The sequence below is a fragment of the Corticium candelabrum genome, chromosome 3, assembly GCF_963422355.1.
Source record: "Corticium candelabrum chromosome 3, ooCorCand1.1, whole genome shotgun sequence".
NCBI classification, from domain to species: domain Eukaryota; kingdom Metazoa; phylum Porifera; class Homoscleromorpha; order Homosclerophorida; family Plakinidae; genus Corticium; species Corticium candelabrum.
Genome location: NC_085087.1, coordinates 7,921,111 through 7,944,626, shown reverse-complemented (window position 1 = coordinate 7,944,626; position 23,516 = coordinate 7,921,111). Strand labels below are relative to the sequence as shown.

General features: G+C 43.7%; 2 protein-coding genes across 2 annotated transcripts; both read right to left on the bottom strand.

The window, feature by feature from the left end:
- Positions 1–1,944: 1,944 nt before the first annotated feature.
- On the bottom strand, positions 1,945–8,274 carry LOC134177763 (uncharacterized). The gene is made up of 4 exons (XM_062644540.1): positions 8,188–8,274; positions 3,549–8,112; positions 2,394–2,801; positions 1,945–2,338 (listed from the first exon to the last, which is right to left on the bottom strand). The coding sequence occupies exons 1-4, from the start codon at positions 8,272–8,274 to the stop codon at positions 2,241–2,243; spliced, it is 5,157 nt and encodes a 1,718-aa protein (XP_062500524.1). The 3' UTR covers positions 1,945–2,240.
- Positions 8,275–10,963: 2,689 nt separating this feature from the next.
- On the bottom strand, positions 10,964–12,432 carry LOC134176738 (uncharacterized). The gene is made up of 5 exons (XM_062643396.1): positions 12,272–12,432; positions 12,067–12,154; positions 11,523–11,627; positions 11,351–11,448; positions 10,964–11,280 (listed from the first exon to the last, which is right to left on the bottom strand). The coding sequence occupies exons 1-5, from the start codon at positions 12,296–12,298 to the stop codon at positions 11,080–11,082; spliced, it is 519 nt and encodes a 172-aa protein (XP_062499380.1). The 5' UTR covers positions 12,299–12,432; the 3' UTR covers positions 10,964–11,079.
- Positions 12,433–23,516: the final 11,084 nt, after the last annotated feature.

Here is a 23,516-nt window from a genome sequence, read left to right as displayed (position 1 = left end):
CGCGTCCTTGATCGCAACTTCGGAAATCTGGTCGCAAGCTAGGAGTTCTGCATGGTCGCTGCTAGTTGAATGCGTAAGTGACATCATGCAGACCTTTCTGTCACAGTTTACATGCGTTTAATACCGCGAGATGTATGACTGTTAGCTCTAGTTTTGATTTGAAGTACAAAGGAGATTGGTTTCATACTTTTGTTTTTTCTACCGATATGAAGTCAAGTGGTGACGGCAGTCTCATGAATATTCACGTGACCGGCCAAGTTATGAAATAAGTTTGTCGCAAGTCGAGGGATGTAACCCTAAAAACTGCAAATAAATGCAAACGTGAAGCAAGCACATGTACACAATGGAAATAGAGTGTTAACAGACTGTTCTCTTCCCGTCCTATTGTTAGTTGCACGACTGAAAGGGTCGCCGTTAATTAATTGAGCGTGCGATGGATGGGCAGACGGAAGGCAGCGTGACGGTTTTGGCTGCGAGTCTGTGTCGCGTAGATGGCAGACGAGATGATTTTGATAAGAGAATTGGTGACCGCGGATGTTGCACTCCTTCTCGACCATCTAGTGAAAACCGCTGACGTAAACAGGCCCGTCAACGTCACCTAGAGCGCGTTTCTTTATTCTCTTCTGCCTCTTCTGAAGAGACAGAAGAGATTCTGCTTCGTTTCTTTACTGTCGGAGGCTGTGTCAGAAGAGTGGTCAGAGGTGTCAGAAGACTCTTCCAGGAGAGGAGCAGAAGAGCTGGAAGAGAAGAGGTCGAAAAGTGACGGAATAAACTCTGGTGTGTTTCTTTTTCGTTGTCGTTTACTTAGCGCGTGCGTAGTTTGGGTTGCAAACACGTGACACTCTGCGGGGAATTTGTTAGTAGGCCGTAACGCGTATTATGACATTCAACTTTGCAAATTCTGCTCTAGCAACTGCTTTCAGCGACGTCTAACCCTTTAAACATGCCCAAGTATGCGAGTTCTGGCTACGCGCTCTTCACCCGGCCCACTAGGGGCCCCACAATTTCTTCAAGCTCTCCAGATGAAGAAATCTCATTTCGTCATCAGAAAGAAGCATCAATATCACTTCTGCTACTACTCCTGCCAGTTTGACACGAAAATCGTAAATTGACAAGAACGCATGTGCCACATCTTCCCTAGCGTTTCTTTAATCGAACTTCTTCTGTCTGCGCCTACTCTTCCAGACAACTCTTCCGGAAGAGGTGGACTCTTCCATAAGAGGCAGAAGAGAATAAAGAAACGCGCCCCTAAAACAGACGAGCAGTAGCAATCGCGCCTCTAGAGCGTCTATCGTTCGCGTTTGGACGGCAAAGTGACAGCTTGAGTCCATACTGCGGGTGTCGGTTTGCCCAGTCATTGCCGACAGTAGCGGACCAGCCAGACGACCGGGGACGGTGGGGGCACGTGTCCCCGTTTTGGAGCCTATACCTTCGAGACTAGTTCTAAAAATCCGAGTCAATTGATAGCGTAGAGTCCAACCATGCTGGAATCTAAATTACAGACATGTTAGTCAATTATTCGAGTGTACGGGGTCGTTTTCATGTACTAAGTGTCTGTTGTAACCGCCAATTTAGTTATTTATACCAAACAAGGACATGATCTCAAAGTCTTGTGCTAAATCCGCTGACAGACCTCTTCAAATTATTGTGTGTGCGTGCATGTGTGTGTGTGTGTGTGTGTGTGTGTGTGTGTGTGTGTGTGTGTGTGTGCGTGTGTGTGTGTGGCTATAACTATTTTTGTCCAAAGAGTCGGCAAGCAAACTCTACAGCCCAAAGAAATCTCTAATCCTGATGGCTATAAGATTAGACTCACCAGCTGCTATACGTAGTCCGTAAAAGCAAACAAAATGGACTGCTTTTCTCCTATTGTTCACACAAGTGAGGGTGATAATTCAATGTCACAGCCATAGAAATCACTATATCTTCATGCCTCTCTAGCTAGCGGATATGGCACCCCAAACAAACTCTGATACAATGATCAACGTGTCCTTGTTTTCATATACATATATAAAACAGCAAGTATACAACCGACAGAGACAACTCTGCTCAAGACAAAATCAAATATTGTCACATCACAACAACAACAATTCCACATCTCTTAATTCACTCTAAATACATTTTAGGTACTCAGTAATCTCTCTTTGTGTCTGCACTTGAAGACATTATAAACTCAACTCTTTTTATAGGATCTATCTCTGCAAAGAAAATATCGGGCTTACCAACTCAAAGCGAGCGACTGCTCAGTGACCAGCTCTACTAGCTAACATCGACGCAATACTATCGATGTGTCGTACTTTTGGACATCGACTGGGAGACAAAATGGACGTACGACCAACACCTAGAGAGTAATGAGTATGTGATACAGGTTAGTCACGTGATAGATATGCACTCACGTTTACGATTTCTTCCATTAAGAACATGAGGTTCCTCGAGTTCGTACTCGTGCTCATCAGCTGTTGCCTCGTCTATACAAACCGAGTTCTCTCGACTCTGATTTAACAGTTGGGGTTGATCTCCATGGGGTGTCCCGTATAAGCTCAATGAATCATATGAGTATCTCTCCTTGCCGACCAACCGTCCATTTTTCGACTTTACTAAAACAAGATTCAAACCAGGATGCACCTCTTTCATATGATACTTGACTTCTTGACTGCTTTTGAATTTGCAACCACACTTGATACAAAAATAAGACGCTAAGGAGGTAGACTTGTCGACTTGCTTGTCGTTGGTCCTCGAAGTGGGAACCAATTCACTTCGATTGAGCAATTGTCTGACAGATGACTCAGTATTGACTCGTTTTTCTACAATGGTAGACGATCGGTCAATTGGGTGAGTATACAACAGACCAATGCCATAACTGCAGTTACACAGGTTACAGATGCATGTATGCAGTATCTCTGTGCAAGGTAACCCCACAAAACAGGCTAACTAACAACTTGAAATTGGGATAAACAGGCACAGATGGCATACACCTTGTGCACAACCTTCCATATGAGGTTATCTCATCACTTGCTTCATGCCTGCATAACTGCTTCAGTTATCAGTCTGAAGGTAGTTACTCTTCACATGCCACAAAAAGACACACCAACAATCCAATCATAAAAACATCAGTAATGTGTTTAACTGCTTGATTAGTCCCAAGGATTACATCTGCACATCTATAGAGACACAAAGCATATGGCCTTCTGTAGTCACACAAAATGATAGTGAGCATGTCTCTATATGCTGTGTCTCTATAGAACTGATTTCGACAACAGAAAGCCAGAAATAAATGCTTACATACAGACAAAGCTTGCGGCAGTATAAATGTGCGAATTGCTCAACTTGTACTTAACATGATGGATCATGCACTACATCAACACGCTTGCACGCACGCTTGCACACACGCTTGCATGCATGCATGCACGCACGCGAACGCACACACACACACACACACACACACACACACAGTACGTTATTGTACACATCACAACTGGACTACATACTTTCCCTATTTATTCAAGCTCGTCTATCTTACTAAATGTATTCACTATCAATTTGTGACTAACCTGAAACTACAGGACTTGAAACACATGACTGTAACAGAAACGACGGTTGAACCAGAGCGGAATTCGGACTTCGAAAATCTGCAGAAGATACACACATCGATGGAGTCGATAGACTGCACTGATTTCGAGACACCACCGGATAAAAAGAGTGTGGCTGTGACACAGACGCGTAACTTTGAGGCAGCCTTGTTTGAGAGTAGAGTCCTGAAGATCTCGACTGAACAGACAAGGTACTACTGTATGGCATCCCTGGTTGATAACAGTATCCTTGAATCACACTCGAGGGGTAACTCGGTGGCACTCTCAAGCCATGCACTTGTCCAGATGTCACGGTACTTGGTGAACAAACCGATGACACAACACTGTTAGACATTGGCGACATAGACCAAATATTGTACGCGATTGAATCATAACTGGGAGGTTGCTGTGGCAAACAGTGCTGTTCCCTGGATGCGGCAAATCCAAACTGCGCCTGAGACTGGCCAAACCATGGATACTGCCATTGCTGATAAAGTTGCTGATGTACCAAAGATGAAGTATAATTTGTAGGCAGCACTGGACTTGAGTATCCCAAGGGTTGCATATACTGGACAGCTGGAACACAAGCAGGATAAACGCCTCGTTGGGCAGTCTGTTGATCCACAAAACCTGACGCACTACCATATGATGGCCTGGCTGTATGATAATCTATCGGTGTTGACCCCCCATAAGCTCGATAATCTGGCTGCTGATAAAACCCATTGGAGTGATTCGCCTGTTCAACGTGAAGGCGTCTGCATCCACGCGAATACCTTGACTGGAAAGCTGGAGCATGCCAATAATATTGAGTTGGTTGATATGGCTGAACATTAGATGAGAAATAACTAGCAAGTGGTTGCGATACAATGGGCATAGTAGAAGACCCAGATTGAACTGAGGGCACGACACCAGATACAAGTCCTCCAAAAGAAGGGAACTGTCCTACAGCTAAGTTGTGATTACGAGGTAGTCTCGTACCAACAGGCCATGATTGTAGAGACATTGCTTGACTAACAGCACAGCGTATTGGTAATGTATACGAATTAAAGTTTGTTGACGGAACAGCAGCACTAGAATGTTCCTGAAGAGTAGACAGGTCAAAAGCAGTAGATGCAACAGAATGAACAGACTGAATCTGAAGAGCAGGGACATGACCATTCGTGTGATCATCTGCCAGGATTGGTTGAATAGATTGTGGTTGTGATACAGATGGTGTCTGAGCAACACCACTGGACACTTCTACTTGTGTAAACTGAGATGGCATCGAAGATGAAATCTGATTGGCAAAGGTTTCTGGTTGAATAAGCTGAATGCTAGTTGTAGGTGTAGGTAAGGCATGACAAGTAGACAACTGTTGTTGATCACATTGTAACTGTCCTGTAGCCACAGTGTGAACAAGAGACTCTTGTGGCTCATCAAACCGTTGTTGTACTGTTTGTGTGTACTGATCTAGACACAATCCTTCATGTGTCTTAGAACAAGTAGAGTGGATAGACTGTTGTTGAGCAACTCCAGAGGACACTTCTACTTGTGCAAACTGAGACCGCATTGAAGATGCAATTCGATCGACAAAGCTAACAAGCTGAATGGATGCTGTAGGAGAGACATCACAAGAAGGCAGCTTCTGTTGATCACATTGTAACTGTTCTGCAGACACAGTGTGAACAGGACACTTTCGTGGCTCATCAAACTGTTGTTGTAATGTTTGTGTGTGCTGATCTACACACGATTCTTCATGCAGAGACTGCACTTGCATTTCAAATGAGGTTTTGTTTGCAGTTGTCAAAGGCTCAAGAACTCCTGAAGATGACACACCCACAGACTTATCAGACGACTTAGAACAAGTAGAGTGGAGAAACTGTTGTTGAGCAACACCACTGGACACTTCTACTGATGTAAACTGAGACGGCATCAAAGATGAAATCGTATTGGCAAAGGATTCTGGTTCAACAACCTGCATGCTTGTTGTAGGTGTAGGTGAGACATCACACATAGGCAGCTGTGGTTGATCCCGTTGTAACTGTTCTGCAGACACAATATCAACAGGAGACTCTTGTGGCTCATCAAACTGTTGCTGTAATGTTTGTGTGTGCTGATCTACACACAATCCATCTTGAAGAGACTGCGCCTGCATTTCAAATAAAGTTTTGCTTGCAGCTGTTGAAGGCTCAATGACTCCTGAAGATGACACACAAACAGACTTACCAGACGACTTAGAACAAGTAGAGTGGAGAGACTGTTGCTGAACACCACCACTGGACACTTCCACTTGTGTAAACTGAGACGACATCAAAGATGAAATCCGACCGGCAAAGCTTTCTGGTTGAACAATCTGTATGTTTGTTGTAGGTGTAGGTGAGACATCACAAGTAGACAGCTGTGGTTGATCATGTTGTAACTGTTCTGCAGACATAGTGTCAACAGGAGACTCTCGTTGCTCATCGAACTGTTGTTGTAATGTTTGTGTGTGCTGATCTACACAAAGTCCTTCTTGAAGAGACTGCACTTGCATTTCAAACGAGGATTTGCTTGCATCTGTCGAAGGCTCAAGAACTCCTGAAGATGACACACACGCAGACTTACCAGAGGACTTCGAACAAGTAGAGTGGAAAGACTGTTGCTGAGTAACACTACAGGACACTTCCGCTTGGGGAAACTGAGACCAGATCGAAGATGCAATCCGATCGACAAAGGCTTCTCGTGCTGTAGGTGAGACATCGCAAGAAGACAGCTGCTGTTGATCACACTGTAACTGTTCTGCAGACATAGTGTAAACATGAGACTCTTGTTGCTCATTAAACTGTTGTTGTGATGTTTGTGTGTGCTGATCTACACACGATCCTTCTTGATGAGACTGCGCCTCCATTTCAAATGAGGTTTTGCTTGCAGCTACTGAAGGCTCAACTCCTGACGATGACACACCAACAGACCTCCCAGACGATTGAGAACAAGTAGAGTGGAGAGACTGTTGTTGAACTAATGCCACAGAGCAAGGTGACATGCCTAGTTGAGGAGATGGCAACTGTACTTGTGCCACAGATATAGCATAATCACCAGCCTGTGTCGTTTCTATATTACTGGTAGATGTTACAAATGTGGGATGCATTGACACATCTTCGACACATTGAACTCGATTCTTGTGCTTTTGTCTCTCAAAAATCAAACTGAACAAATTTCCACAAGACGCAGATGAAATACTCAAAGTATTTCCTACTACCTCGTTATCTGACTTCTCTTGTTGCTCATGCTCAACATCATCTCCAGCACAAAATGATGACATGCCTTCATCCATGTCCATTGATGCATCAATGAGCGTGTCAATTTGATATTGATTATCAGCTTCATGCCCGTTCACTTCTTGCAGGGTCTCATTTGACTCATAAAAGCATATCAACTCGTCAAAACTGTAACTGCCCACACATACCTGCTTATGGACTTTTTCATAATGTGCGGGCAGTTGGCATAATGCCTCGAATGTTTTCCCACATCGATAACACATCTTCAAGTCTCCACTAACTCTGACTCGAATCTCGTGTATTTGACTGTCAGTACGAGTAGGAAACACTGTCCCACAGAAACTGCAAGAAAATTTTGCACCGTCAGTCACACCAGTAACCTGATCGTTTGATGAAGCTTGCTCTTGATCATGTATAGACTGATGCCTCTCATTGATACTAACAGCATTGACAGTAATTGCTACTTCTGCGTCTTTGCTTTCATAAGAAGAGTTACTATCTAAGTCTGAAGCCACATCGATTGCACTGTCACATGTTTCGGACAAAATTTGTTGCTGTGCTGCCCAGTGTTGATACACGTCATGTTCAAACATCTTGTGTATAGTCATATTTATTTTTGTTTCAAACACCTTATCGCATTGGTCACAAGCGTAGCTTACTGTAGGATTAAACCACTGATGTTGTGAGTCACAATCTGTCAACCTGTCTAAAGCCAGCAGACCATCCGTTTTAAGCGACTCACTACACTTGGTATAAACAATAGATTCCAAGGATCGTTCGATCACCGGTTTACACAACTTCTGGTGAGCAACCAGTTGCTTATCACTTAGAAATCTTTGCTGGCACAGATAGCAAACAAAATTCTTTCCCTTCTTATGACCAAGCATGTGTTTATCGAAATCACGTAAATAGGCAAAGCCCACACCACAATCAAGACACCGGAAGCTCCTTTTCTTGTGAAATAACTCAGTGTGCCTTCTAAGACCGAACTTTGAAAAGCGCACCCTAGCACATCCGGGTTCCTCACACCAGTAGCTCCCGTCAACTCGTCGCCTAGAGGAATGTCGAGCATCCTGCTCCTCACGCGCCAAGCGCACATCCGATTCAGCACACCCGTGCATTCTTTGATAGTGCTCTTGCAGACTTTGCTCCGATACATAATGTTTTCGACAGTCAGTGCAGCCAAAACGCTTTTTGTTGTTGTGCACGGCCGCAACGTGTGAGCGCAGGCCTTTCTTCTTCCTGAAAAACCGGTCGCACTCTTCGCAGTGAAACACTGGCTGCTTTCGAAGCGTGCGAACTAGCTCGTCCTGAAACAAGACATGAATAGTCATCGTTTGTGAGATGATTTAGCATTCTTGACCGACTTCACTAGTTGTACTTACCTGCACGACGTCGACTGATGCGTTCGTGCTTGTTTGGAGAACGCAGTCTAGCCGGTCCGCCTCGACGCGCTGCGACCCGCTCTGCATGACGACAACCAAAACAATGTGATAGCCCGGATAAGCGTTTGGCGGTCAATGCACATGTTGATAGCGTGCGAACTGTAATTGGCCGACTAGAGTAACACTACAAGAGCGAAATCGTAAAGCACGCTTTTCGCACTTGCCACCAGACGTAAAAGATTAAATTGGCAAAGTGTGTTTGAGTCTGTTTGTAATGTTGGTGTGATGTGGAAGTTGTACTTACTGTACACCCTAGATGATGAGTGTCATACTAGCCTTAATTAACGTGTTTGGTCTATGCCTAGTAATTTGAACGCTTTACGTAGCTTGAGGAAGTTTGCGTAATGTAATTTAATTAACTTGCGCACTCGCATAGGCATCTGCTGATTAACTTAAAAGCGTGAGAAGGGGCTAGGCATTGTCCTTGGTCATCAGGCCATCCGTTGGTTGGTCCGTCCGTCCACAAAGGCATTACAGTAACCCTAGCGCAGGCACGCCTCGGGTTAGTACACAAGTACACTTACAAAGCAGTTTGGCTAGAGTGTGCTGGCACAGAGGAATGCTGTAGACACTTATGAAAGTCTAGGAACACTAGGGGGTTGACAACTTGTGACAGCACACACAGCTGGATGAATGCATTACATCGTCCATAGATTGTAGCACACTGAAGCGTTCAAGGAAAGAAACTACAGCAACGTAGGGATACTCTAGATAACTGGGACTCGGAGGTGGGCCGCTAGACGGTCGCTAAATCGTCGATCTCTCCATTACAAATCTAATTACATAGGCTCTGCAATTAGGGAATGTTGTTTGACAAAACTCCATCTCTATCTCTATCTCACTAGTTCCAGAAGTGTGTCAGGGCTAAAGAATAATGCCCATAGCAGGTGGCTTCAGGATGTGGGGCCCTCGTCAGCAGACCCTGGCAGACATTCTATAATTTGCAACTTGAAGATGACTTCAAAGATTCAAGCGTTGACAGTGATGAATAGGACAAAATCTGGGTGGTCGAGTATAGGAGCTACCATAATGAAAGAGAGCACTACAGTGCTGAACCCTATAGGTGACGAGAAATTGACCCCTTTGCAGTACCGGGTACTTTGGTTGTACAGTAAAATTAGCAATGTGCTTCCAAACGCACTGCAAAGCAGGAAACTTATCTATGCGTGTGTTCCAACTAGGACATACACTCAACGATTGATTTGAGCCTCAACAACGAGGCACAGGTGTACGTATACTCCAATCGCAACAACGTGTAGGGTTAACAACACCAAACAGTTTCTGCACGTACTGGCAAGGACCTATTAGTTAATTAACATCACGTGCACGTCACTAGACACAAGCATTCCAACAGTTGTACACACTTGTTTAGACAAGTGGCTGCAGTCTTATCATCAGACGGTAAATCACTTCTGTGCGGCAGGTTAATTAATTAGCTTAATCTCTAGACCTGTTCACTTACTCTCCGTTCCGTACACTGTACGTACGACCGTGAAAGTACACTCGAAAGTTATGATCAGGAACCAAAATTGGAACGTACTGCGTGATTCCGGGTGGACTAGCGGACAAGCTGCAACAACCATAAGATATGTCGAGATCACAAGATCGCTACACTGTACCAGTGAGCGCACAAAGTTGTTTACATGGTCGTTTCCGTCGAGTCGGTATGTCCGTCGAGTCCATCGTGCGCTACTTCCGGTAAGACAACTACTATAATTATAACTCTAGGGTTAATTAATGAATTAGCACATTAAGTCAAAATGTACATTTGTCTGTTGTCTTGTATGCAATGCATGTGTATAATGCATACATACGTATGCCAGAGCCGTATATACGTATGGCTCAGCCTCTGACGTAGGCACTAAGCTCGAGTGTCCAGCCGGACAGTTTCCGCTATGAGAAGGAAGACCAAACATTGGGTGAAACAACTACAATTTACTAGACAAATCCAGCTAATTTGGGAGTTACAAATCATCCAATTGTGAAATGGTACTTTTACAGCTCTGTAAATGAAAAGCAATTATAACTCTCTCTCTCTCTCTCTATATATATATATATAAATTACTTTCGTTGAAATAGTCTTGAACTGAAACGAAAATAGATAGATTATGAAAAACATGTGACAGAGCAGATGCATGTTTAAAATGTTTCTGCAGTAGTAGGTAGTTTCAAAATTTAGAAATAGAAATGCATGTGATTTGTACAGGCCATAGCAGTTTTAATTAAGTTATTTACTTGATCACCTCAGAAGCAATCACAGTTGACTATCTGTCGAATCAAGCAGGAGACCTGGCAGACCAGATTTCCTGAGCTCCTTGCAACAATAGTGTGATATACTACTGTTACTGCCATTTTATGATATTTGTTTAAGTTGTTAAAATCAATTATTTATATTGATCAGTCAAATACAATGATTTATGTTCACACTGACAGTGACGGAATAGTTTATTCACTTTAGGTGTAATTGCTCTTGTCGGGCTATTGGCATGTTTATATATTATGGTATAAGGCATGATGTGTCAAGCACACGAAAACTCTGCTGTAGTCCAAACATAACAGAATTGAGTCAATTACGTAAAAAATAAACTAGTTGTTTAAATAAATAAATAAACTGGGAATAAATAAACTACCCACGTAATACTAAACTAGTTATTCTGTAGTCTAGTATATCTATCTATAAATAGTATGTGCATGTAACGTTTGGCCACTACACAAGTACTATCATTAGTATTGGATTATCAGATCATGATCATTTCTGACTTCTGAACAACTACAATCATTGAAGTTATAGCAACTAACACAATTCACGATCTCCCAACTCTATCAATTTCGTCACTTTTGTTTCCCTGGTACAACAGTTACAGGGATGTGGACATGATGAAGAACATAATCACTGACACTGCCGAGGAATGTTCTACGAATCACACCAAGTCCACGGCAGCCCACAACGATAGCATCTGCATTTTCCACTTCAGCAATGGCACAAATAGTTTCTCCTGTATCACCAGAGTGTACTATAGTGCGATATGGCACCTATAACATACACACTATAATAGCTATTGCCTACTATTAACTAATGAATATGTCTGAACAGTTGACAAACTTTGCTTGACTTGAGTACTGTCTCATATCCATCGATGATTTCACGAGCTTGTTTCTGTGCTTCTTCAACCAATTGTTGATATGCAGCTGGCACTACAACTAGAAATCGTAAAGAGACATGAGTATGCACGATTGAAGCATGTTTCCATGTCAAACAATTAATTAATTCTTACGCCCTGTTCCTGGGGTAGAAAAAGAATATGACGGTAGAGTTGGAGGGTTGAATACGTGCACTAGAAGAACTAAGTCAGATGAACGCCACATGTTTTCAAGATACCCTGCAATAGCAAATAAACAAATATTCTGTCCAGAAATCTTGACAATTGTTATGACAGATCCTGTTGCAGGCACTGCAATCAGAAACTACAGAATGTGAAGATTGGTTATATATTTTCAATCTGAACATCGACTCATGCCACAAATGTTTAAAAAAAATTAAAAATAGTCTAAAATCACAAAGTTTGGATGGCCATGAGTGCCTATAATATCTGAAATTTCCAATTAATTAAGTAAAGGGTACAGTGTAATAACTCAGCTATTAGAACAAAGAAAGGCTACTTCGCGCTACTTTGCAACCAGAGCACCACGTGACCGGAAAGCCCGTATCAACGCGGTAGTACACATTCATAGGAGAATGATCCAAGATTCTAGCACTAGCTACGTCGCGTTTACGTTGAGCATGAAGCGATGATCGATGTATATGCATACATAACTAACAGTCAAACGCTTTCTTGCATCCCTTGCTGCCATCAACTGCCAGCAGAACGTTCCTTGACTTTTTGACTGGTACCGTCACTGTTGGACTCTGTAAGATACAATAGACTTGTCGAGATCGTCACAAAAGTCGAACGTTTCGTATAAAGATGTCAAACACTATACTAGATAACAGATCTAGGTGTAGCTAGTAAAAAGCTACGCAAACCTCAGTTTCTTCTCGATTGTCGGTCATCTTTTGTTGCTTGCAGGCGCTGTGGCTCACACTAACTGGCCTGCCCTGTCTGGTCGTATAAGATGTGTCAAACGCGCGCAGTCGACAGTTTCGTGAAATATCTAGCCGAGTCCGGATATGGCCGGTCTCTTACGACCCCTCCTAATTCACGCGCGCACGAGGAGCAGGAAGGCCAGCCCCTCTTAACGCGCGCGTTAAGAGGGGCTGTGCAAGAGACTGGAGAAGAAAAAGCTTAGGTGGCTACACAGATTATCAGCAAAGTAGTTGACATATCAAGCACCCAAATACAGGACACTGTAACGCAACGAGATGCATATAATCCGGGTCTTGTTTTGAAAGATGACGCGCGGGCTGTTTCCGTAGACCGAGTGGGCAAGCCCCCCCCGCCTACAAAGCATATGTCATCATGCAGTACGGAAATACAATCTAATTTGCATTTCTATTTGTACAAGTAGGAGAGGCAAATGCATTATGGGCATATCTGTAATAAAATTTATTTTTGGGAACGAAATCAAAGGCAGTGGGGATTTCGTCATTATAGTAATCAACGAGTGAAGTTCGGAGATTTTTGAAGATTTGTCTGTCTCGAGACAGATTTGTCTGTCTGTCTGTGTGTCTGCCTGCCTGCCTGCCTGTCTGCCTGCCTGCCTGTCTGCCTGCCTGCCTGCCTGCCTGCCTGCCTGCCTGCCTGCCTGCATGCATGCATGTCTGTCTGTCTGCCTGCCTGCCTGCCTGCCTGTCCGTCCGTCCGTCCGTCCGTCCGTCCGTCCGTCCGTCTGTCTGTCTGTCTGTCTGTCTGTCTGTCTGTCTGCTTTTGTGTCTTCTTGGTGTCAATCAATGAAAGAATTGCCATCTCGTTTCTTGTGTATGACTGACTTGGTTGATTATCTTACTTCTTCTAAAGAAAAGTCGGGGTCGATTGGCTCAGAAGTAATTTCTAGCTTTTCCGACTTGCCACCATTGTCCAAGTCAGCTGACAATGATGAAGATTTTCAAACACTTGATGACATCATCGCTTATCCTAAGAAACTGCAGCACCGTCTTTGTACTGAGATAAACGAAATTAATGTGTCTGAACTCATTGCTCAGGCTCCTTCTGATAAAGATGCGGCAAGGCTGCGGTCATTGCAAGGTCGTGGAGCCGGAGATTGGTTAGATGCCATTCCTACTTCTGATAGGCACGCACTTAAAACAAACGACTTTTCTATAGCGTCCTATTTGCGGTTGGGATTGGCTTTACCGTTTACCAAGTGGGTGAAAGTGTGTGACTGTGGACAACAACTGGATCAACAAGGATACCACCTACTAACATGTAAATATGGAGGAGGTCCTGTCTGGACCCACAATACTATCTTGAAGGGTTGGAGTGAATGTTTGAGTGATTTGCACATTCCCCATCAAACCGAACCCCGGCATCGTTTTGTTAGTAGCGAAAACCGTCCTGATATGACACTCTTTGATTCTGAAACAGGACAGAATCTTGACGTGGATGTTTCATTAGCACACCCATGGAGTAAGGATGCTCTCAACCACGCACACAGAGAAGAAGGGTATGCTGCAAAAGTAAGAGAGGAGAAGAAACTAAAGAAATACTCAGGAGAGGTCCTGCATGGTGGTTTATCATCCAAGTGTGTTCCACTAGTCTTTGAACATTTTGGTTTGTGGGGCTCGCACGCACACAAGTTTTTGTCTCATATATCTAGGCAAAGCTACAATACCACTCATGCACATCCTTTTAACAGCGCTCAACGTTTTAAGGCATTCTGGAGAAAGCAATTTTCCATCATTCTTCAGAGATGCAACGCCAGAGTGATTTCGAGGAAGCTGTCGAGATTTTCATGCAGTACAAACGACAGTGGCATAATGTTTGACTGCAATGTTGTAGGCCAAGTCCATTAATGTGTTATAATTTGCTTAGTTATGAAGGACTGGTAGATATTTGAAAGTTTCCTGTACATACGTAGAGTTTTGATGATAATAAATGAATCTGTCTGTCTGTCTGTCTGTCTGTCTGTCTGTCTGTCTGTCTGTTTGTCATAATACATATATTACATACATTGAAACCAGTACACTCACACTAAGCTGCAAAACAAACAAGCAAGCCCGAAGGCCCTACGCTAAAACTAACTAGCTGCTAACGCCTAAACAACTGAAACGAGCAAGACTGAAAATTTCATGAGTTACACTGAGCAAGTCTCGAAAGTTTTCTAGTAATTACTCTTTCTTTACGTCGTTGTAACGCAACAGAAATACAGAGCCGCCAGTATACAATGAAGTCAGTGCTGTTGTTCTGTCCATCTTCGTTGACTGAAAGGGTTGATAGATCACGTAATAGACTCTGAGATCTTCACCCTAACGACCAAAGTGTTCAAACACAACAGGTATACATGTTGAAGAATTCCCAAAAATGTCAAACTGCTGACCATATTTTGTCACTTTCTGCTGCTCGCAGCTGCACCATCTTCCTTGGAAGAGAGTGATAGGATGTCATCATTCCAAGGATGAGCAAGCGAAATATCCAATTCAACGTCGGTGCCAGATTGAGGGTTGAAATGCACACTATCTGGTCGACAATGGTTGCCTGTCTGTCTGTCTGTCAGTCTGTCTGTCTGTCTGTCTGTCTGTCTGTCTGTCTGTCTGTCTGTCTGTCTGACTGTCTGTCTGTCTGTCTGTCTGTCTGTCTGTCAATTGCATATATTTTAACTATTATTTATGCTACATTTTGCAATGCATGGTACTATGTACTGTCCAACTACTAGTAGTGTTCATCAACTAATTAAACTAAGCTAAAATTGAAACTCGTGTAAAACAAAATGAGGACTACATCTAAAAACTACAGTGTACAAGCAGAGCCTCCAGCACCAGCTAGTGCCTGAAGAACTGCGTAGCAAAAAAGTCACATCTGTTGCCTTCAGACAGCGAAGATAGCTTTCCAGAGATGACTCTAGCATTACACTTCTGGAGCTGAACAGAAAAGCGTTTGGACCAAAAGTCGATAAACTCTGCAGCGTTCGGTCGTCCCACTTTGTCCGATGACTTCTTTGATAATTTGCAAAGGAGTTTCCATCCATCGATTCCCCAAGCTCCAAAATGCTCCATTACCGGTTGGGTTACAGTGGCAATTATGCCACCTGATATACGTAATTGCTGTTTGCTGTATGTTTCTTTCTGTCTGTCTGCTGTCCTCTCTGAAGCGGCACCACTAACGCCAGCAGATGATGGAAAGATGTCACTACTCCATGGGTGGGCGAGGAAGCTATCTATGTCAACGTTGTTTCCAATGTCCGAGTCAAAAAATACGATGTCCGGTCTGTTGTCTGTGGTTGTTTAGCGACTCCTCGGCTCCCTGCTGTGGTGGATATGCAACCCAAGGAAACAATCAGACCAGACGGACAAAATCGATTCGTGAGACCTGGTGTTGAGCGTAGGCGGGCTGCATCTCTTGCAGTGGGGGCATTTTCGAGTAGATACTGAGCATTGGAAGAAGCAGTGACAGAAGATAGCCTTTGTTGAACTTTCGCAGTACATGGCAAGTAGTCAGAGATATGTTTTCCTGGAGGGCAGACCAGGCTATTGCCTCACTGATTGGAGAGGTTGAAGATCTCAAAAGACTGTCGATGACAGGTCGTAAAACAGGAAATCGGAATGGCAGCTCTGTAAAAGCGTTGGCCCAGGATGCCACAAAAGCTGGTTGTCTCACTGACAGAAAAGGAATCATTCCGAAACCGCCCATTCTGATGGCTAAAGAAGCCTGATGCCAAATCCTGTCATCGACCATATCATAGCCTAAGAGGTAAGGAAAGGTCTCTTTTGTCCCAGAGTCATGGATTGTAGAAGCATGAACTAGCAAATCAAGCTGGACTATCCGAGCCAAATGGTTACGGTTGGAGACGTAACAGCATCGTAACAACAGCATTGCACTCTGAACATTTGTATGTATGTATGTATGTATGTATATATGTATGTATGTATGTATGTATGTATGTATGTATGTATGTATGTATGTATGTATGTATGTATGTATGTATGCATGTAGGTATGTGTGTATGTACCTTGTCAACAGTGGAATATACTCTAGACAATTACATCTACCATACCGCAGTCACCATACGAGAAAGACTGTCTATGGAAATTTTTACATAGGGCTCTTCCGACAAAATCACGGTTGTATAACTGTGGATTAAGCGAAACTGACATATGCTCAGTATGTATGATTGGAAAGAAAACAATAGACCACACTTTCAGCACTGTTTGGTTTGGAATACGGTGCTGCTTCAAGCAGGGAATATACTCACAAAACTGATTGTGAATCTGCCATTTGCACTGAACGACGTGTGTCCTTTAAGCCTTTTGTTGATGGCAAAATTGCCAAGCCTGACAGTATTTCTTGCCACACTAATCACAACTTATTGCAGAAAGAGGGGGAACTCCCAGCAAAATCTATAGTGGCTGCATTTCGGTATGCTATGCGGATTAAAATACAGACGAGGAGGGTACAAGAAAAACGAGACTTTAACAGCTACTGGAGACCACTCGCAGAATTAAAAGGAGTTATAACAGTGTTAATGTGACAATGGTACCTAGCTTAATTGATGTATGTATGTATATATGATTGCAATGTAAACGTTTTATACTGAGTCTTAAGGACTCTTTCAATAAAAACAGAAAAAATGTATGTATGTATGTATGTATGTGGCTCAATTGATTAGAGTGTGCAGTTGGAGATTGGAAACCTCCGGAGCCTTTGGGGCAGAATTTCAAGTGCGGGAGAGCCCCATACATAAGTTCCCTTGGGCAAGAAACTAACGCACAATTGCCTCTCCAGAGTTGTTCTGTCCAAGCAGTATCTAACCTGGGCCCTAAGAGCTTTTGTAGCAAAAAATGTATGTATGTATTCTGTATCTGTCGACAGCACTATTGCTTCTGTCGTCTCTTATAGACTTGCAAAAGGGCAGCTCAGGGTACGCGTTTGGCAAACTTGTAAGAAATACTGGAAAAGGCATGATATCAAGCTCAAGACTAAATAGATGTGTATAGACAGTCGTAACCAACTTAACTGTATGCCAGTGAAACATGGTGTCCTCTACGGCTTGATGTTAATAAACGTAACGGTTTTTCCATAAGATGTCTTTGCAAGGTCTGCCATATTAAAGGGGAGGATATGATTTCTGACACAAAAGTCCTGTCTCGTGCTGGTGTCTGTCGATTGGAGTTCTAGCTCCTTAGAAGTCAACTCCGTTGTGCTGGTCATGTGATTATAGGATACCAGATTCAAGAATCCCTAAATATGGACAACTTGAGGAAAGAGACATCAAGGCGGTCCAAAATTGAGATTAAAAGACGCTCTTAAAGATAATCTAAAAGATGTTCTAGTGACCCTTACAAATTTGAGAAACTTAAATTGCCACAGATAGAGTCACTTGGAGACGTTGCTGCAATGTGTCACTGGAACAGTTTGATGTTGAACGAATTATAGATATCTGTAGTGCCTCGAAAGTCAAGAGAAAACGTCGAAAGTCAATATACAGCGTTCATGCAGCTTACTACACGACTAGTTCTCTTGTTTTCCAACATGTCAGCTACAATGTCTATCTAAGGCCTGACTTTTATCTCAAATGAGGCACAAAGGACACTGTTAGTACGTATAGCCTTCACCGCAGCGATGGACATGCCATCTTGTATGCATGTATGTGTGTGTGTGTGTGTGTGTGTGTGTGTGTGTGTGTGTGTGTGTGTGTGTGTATGTGTGTACGAGTTTTTAAATTAGAACCATTACAACCACATGTAAATTTTGTCAGTTTGTGCAAGGCCAAACGACTAGTACAGAGTGTTAATGATCATGCAGCAACGCTTGGATCTCATCAAAGCTGATGTTGTACAAGGCTCGACACTGCGCTTGCAGGTGGATGATGACGCTTGGAGTAAGACTGTACTAGCTGTCATTCAAAGATAGAATCCTCTCATTTTGTCGTAACGCCATTCAGGATACTCTACCCCATAAAGCAAACTTGCGACGTTGGCAGAAATCGGATTCTTCTTACTGGGTACTTGCGGCAATTATCAAACCCTCAACATTTGCTCAACAACTGCGGGACGGCTCTAAAGAGTGAGAGATACACCTGGCGTCACAATTCTGTGCTTAAATGCATCTACATGTTCTTAGATGAACATCTACCAAGATCCTGGGCAACCTCTGGTGACCTTCCAGCTAGGCTTATCATATGTACTCCCATCTGTTATTTCCAAGTCATCTCTTTGCCCTGACATCATTCTATGGTGTCAGAAAACTAGGAGATTGGTCTTCTGAAATTGACAGTGTGTTTTGAAGAGAACTTTACCACCTGTAATAGTTTAGGGTTGTTTTGGGGAGGTATCTTGGGGGCGCCTACGCAGTAGAAGAGACTGAGTTGAGTTTGGCAGACTTTGTTGAGTTAGACAGTGTAGAGCGCAAATACACGAGTCTCGATACCACATATTGGCGACGAGGCAAAGAACGAAACATGACATCGATGATCGGGAAAGTGAGGTCATTTGATGGAACTCAAGATGAATGGGAACACTACGTCGAAGGACTAGGGTTTTACTTCACGGAGAACAAGGTGACTGACAAAGACCAACGGAAGGCAGTGTTGTGGAGTGTAAGTGGCGCTCAAACGTACAAAGTCATCCGCAACCTTCTCGCGCCGCAGACACCGGATGCAGTCGAATATGACGACATCGTCAAGAGAGTCCAAGATCACGTGAGACCAAAGCCTTCTGTTATCCTACAACAGTTTAGATTTAACAGTTTGAACAGGAAAGAAGGTGAGTCTGTGGCGGATTTCGTGACGGAATTGCGTCGATTATAGACAGACTGTGCCTTTAGGGATACTCTCTCAGATATGCCAAGAGACAGACTGGTGTGCGGTATAAATAAAGAGAATATTTAGCGGAGACTCTTCCAAGAAGCCAACTTGACATTTGGAGACGCCCTACGGATAGCCCGAGCGATGGAAACAGCTGCGAAAAATTTGCTAGAAATGCAACAAGGTGGTCGTACATCAACAGCAACTCAAGCACCAGTGGCAGTACATCAGACATCAAGTAGGAGGGACCATACACCAGAAAAAGAGTAAGTGTTCTTGTTGTTTGGGTTGGCATTTTCCAAAGCCATGCCGTTTCCAGACAGCAGAATGTAGGAAGTGCAAGAAGCGGGGCCATATTGCGAGAGCGTGCCGAGTCAGTCAAATCAACAAGGAGAATCAAAGGCAGCCCACCAAATAAGCCAAGAAGAGGACTTCCAAGAATCAGAAGAAATGTTAGAGACGGCAATGAACGCTGTACACATAGTGGGGCGTGGCAATGAAGTGAAGCCACTCAAGGTAGAAATTGTGATTAATCAGCAGAAGGTGGAGATGGAGATAGACACTGGAGCAGCGGTAACTCTGGTGAATGAAGCTACTTTCAAGGCATTATGGTCTAAACGGAAGGCCTCCGGTTTGCGTAGACCACAAGTACAATTACGGACATATTTAGGGAAATCAGTAACTTTGGTTGGTGAAACAGATGTGAAAGTGAGATATGGGCAGCAAGTGGCTTTCCTGCCATTGATCATTGTCAAAGGCAAGGATCCAAATTTGTTTGGTAGAAACTGAATGCAAAACCTAAAACTGAAATGGGAAGAGATATTTCATCTCTATATCACTGGTAGAACATCACACGAGGAAGGAAGGATTCAACATAAGGATCTCATCACCAAATACCAGGAAGTATTCAAGGAAAAGATTGGACTACTGGAGGGAGCAACAGCATCGATAGCAGTGAGAGCACATACCGCACCTCGGTTTTTCAAGCCTAGACCTGTACCATATGCGTACAAAAAGCTAGTCGAACAGGAGTTGAGACGGTTGAAACGAGACGAAATTATAAAGCTGTTCGATTCTCTAATTGGGCTGATCCAGTAGTACCAGTTCTAAAAAAGAACGGTTCAATCAGGATATGCGGTGACTTTAGGTTGACGATTAAGCAGGCTGCTCCTTGTGAGAAATACCCATTGCCAAAGATCAATGATATCTTTGCCTCTTTAGCTGGAGGTCAGTTGTTCACCAAGTTAGATCTAAGCCAAGCTTATCAGCGGGTGGCGCTGGATGAGACGTCCCAGAAGTACGTAGTCATAAATACTCACTTGGGTTGTTCAAGTACAAGCGCCTACCTTTTGGGGTGACCTCGGGTCCAGCCATTTTCAACGGGTAATGGACACTCTCCTTCATAATATTTCCATGACGGTGGTCTATTTAGACGATATTCTGGTGACAGGACGTTGTCTGGAGGAACACTTGCAGAACCTAGAAATGGTATTACAACGCCTAGCCAACTCAGGATTGCGACTAAAGCTGGCTAAATGCGCGTTTTTGCAGAAAGAAATCAGTTACTTAGGCCATACTATCAACAGTCAGGGGATAGCACCAACACAAGAAGAAAGTGATGGCTATTCAAGCTGCACCTAAACCCAAAAATGTTACGGAATTGCGATCCTTCTTGTGTATGATTAATTACTATGGCCGGTTTTTACCGAAGCTGACTTCAAGGCTGGCTTTTGCGCCAGAACGTACGTTGGCAGTGGAAAGATGAGCATAAGAAAGCGTTCAAACGATTGAAGGAGGCTCTCCAGTTTAGTCAAGTGATGATACATTTTGACCCAAGGAAGGAAGTCATCGTAGCCTGTGATGCCTCACCGTACGGGGTAGGAGCCGCGCTTTTACACAGGCTAAGCGACGGTACCGAGCGACCAATCGCTTTTGCATCTAGGAGCTTGACTGAAGCAGAAAGGAGATATGCGAAGATAGACCGCTTGGCCCTCGCATTGCTGTTCGGTGTGAGGAAGTTTCACCAATACTTGAGTGGAAGAGCATTTACAATCCTTACCGATCACAAGCCGTTGGTCTCGTTGTTAGGAGAAAATAGGGGTGTACCGTTGATGGCATCAGGTCGCATGCAGCGTTGGGCAATAACGTTGTCTGGCTATCAGTATAAACTACGTTATCGACCAGGGACGACAAATGCCGTCGCCGATGCACTCAGTCGGTTACCTTTGTCTGTTAAACCAGAAGTGACAGAGGATTCTAGTGAATCGGTGTTATCACTGCACATCTTGGAAATAACCCCTGCCAGACCGATAACAACTGTACAGCTTCGAAAATTTACAGACAGAGATGGACAACTGGCAACTGTCAGGCATTATGTGTCGAGTGGATGGCCGAGAGAAGTAGACTCCGAGCTTCGACATTGCTGGAATCGCCGGCACGAGCTAAGTGTTTTGGGTGGTTGTGTACTGTGGGGTCTCGAGTCATTATACCTCAGAAGGCGTGGCCGAGGGTGTTGGAGAAATTACATGTGGCTCACCCGGGGGTATCTAGAATGAAAAGCCTAACAAGAAGCTACATTTGGTGGCCGGGATTGGATGCTGATATAGAGAAGATAGCAAAATCTTGCGGGACATGCAAAGAGCTTCATCGATCACCACCAAAAGCGCCTCTTCACCCTTGGGTACAGCCAGAACGTGCGTGGTCGAGATTACATATCGACTTTGCTGGGCCATTCTTGGGGCGGAGGTTCGTTATACTATCGGATGCGTACTCTAAATGGTTGGAAGTAAAACCACTGAGTTCTCCCGCAACTGGACCTACCATTCGGATGCTAGTCTATTTTTGCGACCCATGGACTACCTGAAATCATGGTAAGTGATAATGACTCGGCCATTACGAGTCAAGAATTTGGAAACTTTGTGAAGAGCAAGGGAATTGTGCATATTATACCACCCGTCCTCTAATGGACTGGCTGAGAGGGCGGTTCAAAAAATTTAAGGCAGCCATGAAGCGAATGAAAAACGAACAGAGAACACTGAAGACGAAGCTGGATGAATATCTTTTTTGGTACAGAATTACACCACACGCGACAACAGGGGAGGCGCCAGCTGTGATTCTGATGGGACGGAGACCAAGAAGCTGCCTGGACTTACTACATCCGGACCTGGCAAGAAAGACAAGGGAAGCACAAGAGCAACAAAGGAAGAATCATGACAAATCGTGCCGTTACCAGAATCTGGAGACGGGGCAAACAGTGTTTGTGCGTAACTTTGGCAGGGGCCAGGATTGGTTAGCAGGCGTGGTTGAGAGTCGGACGGGACCCTTATCTTTCAGAGTAAGGTTAGAGAACGGACGGTTAGTCAAGGACACATAGATCACGTTTGACAGAGAACGACCGAGACTAAAAGTCCAGAGGGACAAGCAATGATGGAGGACAGTCCCAACATTGGGATAGACCAACAGCAAGGAGGAGAGAGCACAAGATTGTCAACAGCAACGAACGCTCCGGATGTCACCGAACATCAGCAAACAGAACAAGCAGAGACCGAGGCTGATCAGCAATTGGAAATGAGAGCTGCCGACGTTCCGCTTGTCCTCCGGCGTTCCGCACGGATTTCTAGACCTCCAGAAAGACTGGATCTGTAGGGTAGTAATGTGGGAACTTAGAAAATTTAGAGGAAAGGGGTGTAATAGTTTAGGGTTGTTTTGGGGGAAGGAATCTTGGGGCGCCTGCGCAGCAGAAGCGAATGAATTGGTTTTGGCGGACTTTGTTGAGTTAGACAGTGTAGAGTGCAAATTCACAAGTCTCGATACCACACCGCCTCATCTGAATACAAGAAAAATAAATACAGCAATTTGGTATCTGCCTCTAGACGAGCTGGACGGAGTGCTCAACTTCACACTTTACAAGTTGGGTCAAAAGGCCTGGTAGATTGCAGTAGCTTTGAACCCATATTGCAGTTCCTTAGATTCAGCAAGCCGTAATTAAACTTCCTATTCAGAAAGATGTGCAGAATGGCCATTAGCACATCATTTGCAATCTGGTGTAGAAGAGATTCAGACTGTTGGATGGCCTCTGACCTGTTTGTGTAAAACTAGTAATAGCTTTAATTCCTTTTTTATTTTAGTTTTGACTCTTGCTGTCTGTTTAGTTTAGTGTTTAGCGACATTTTAATCCTGCTCTGTACTAGTTGTACACAGGCAGAGGTCACGGACACGCCCCTCGGGATGAATAAACCATGTATGTATGTATGTATGTATGTATGTATGTATGTATGTATGTATGTATGTATGTATGTATGTATGTATGTATGTATGTATGTATGTATGTATGTATGTATGTATGTATGTATGTATGTATGTATGTATGTATG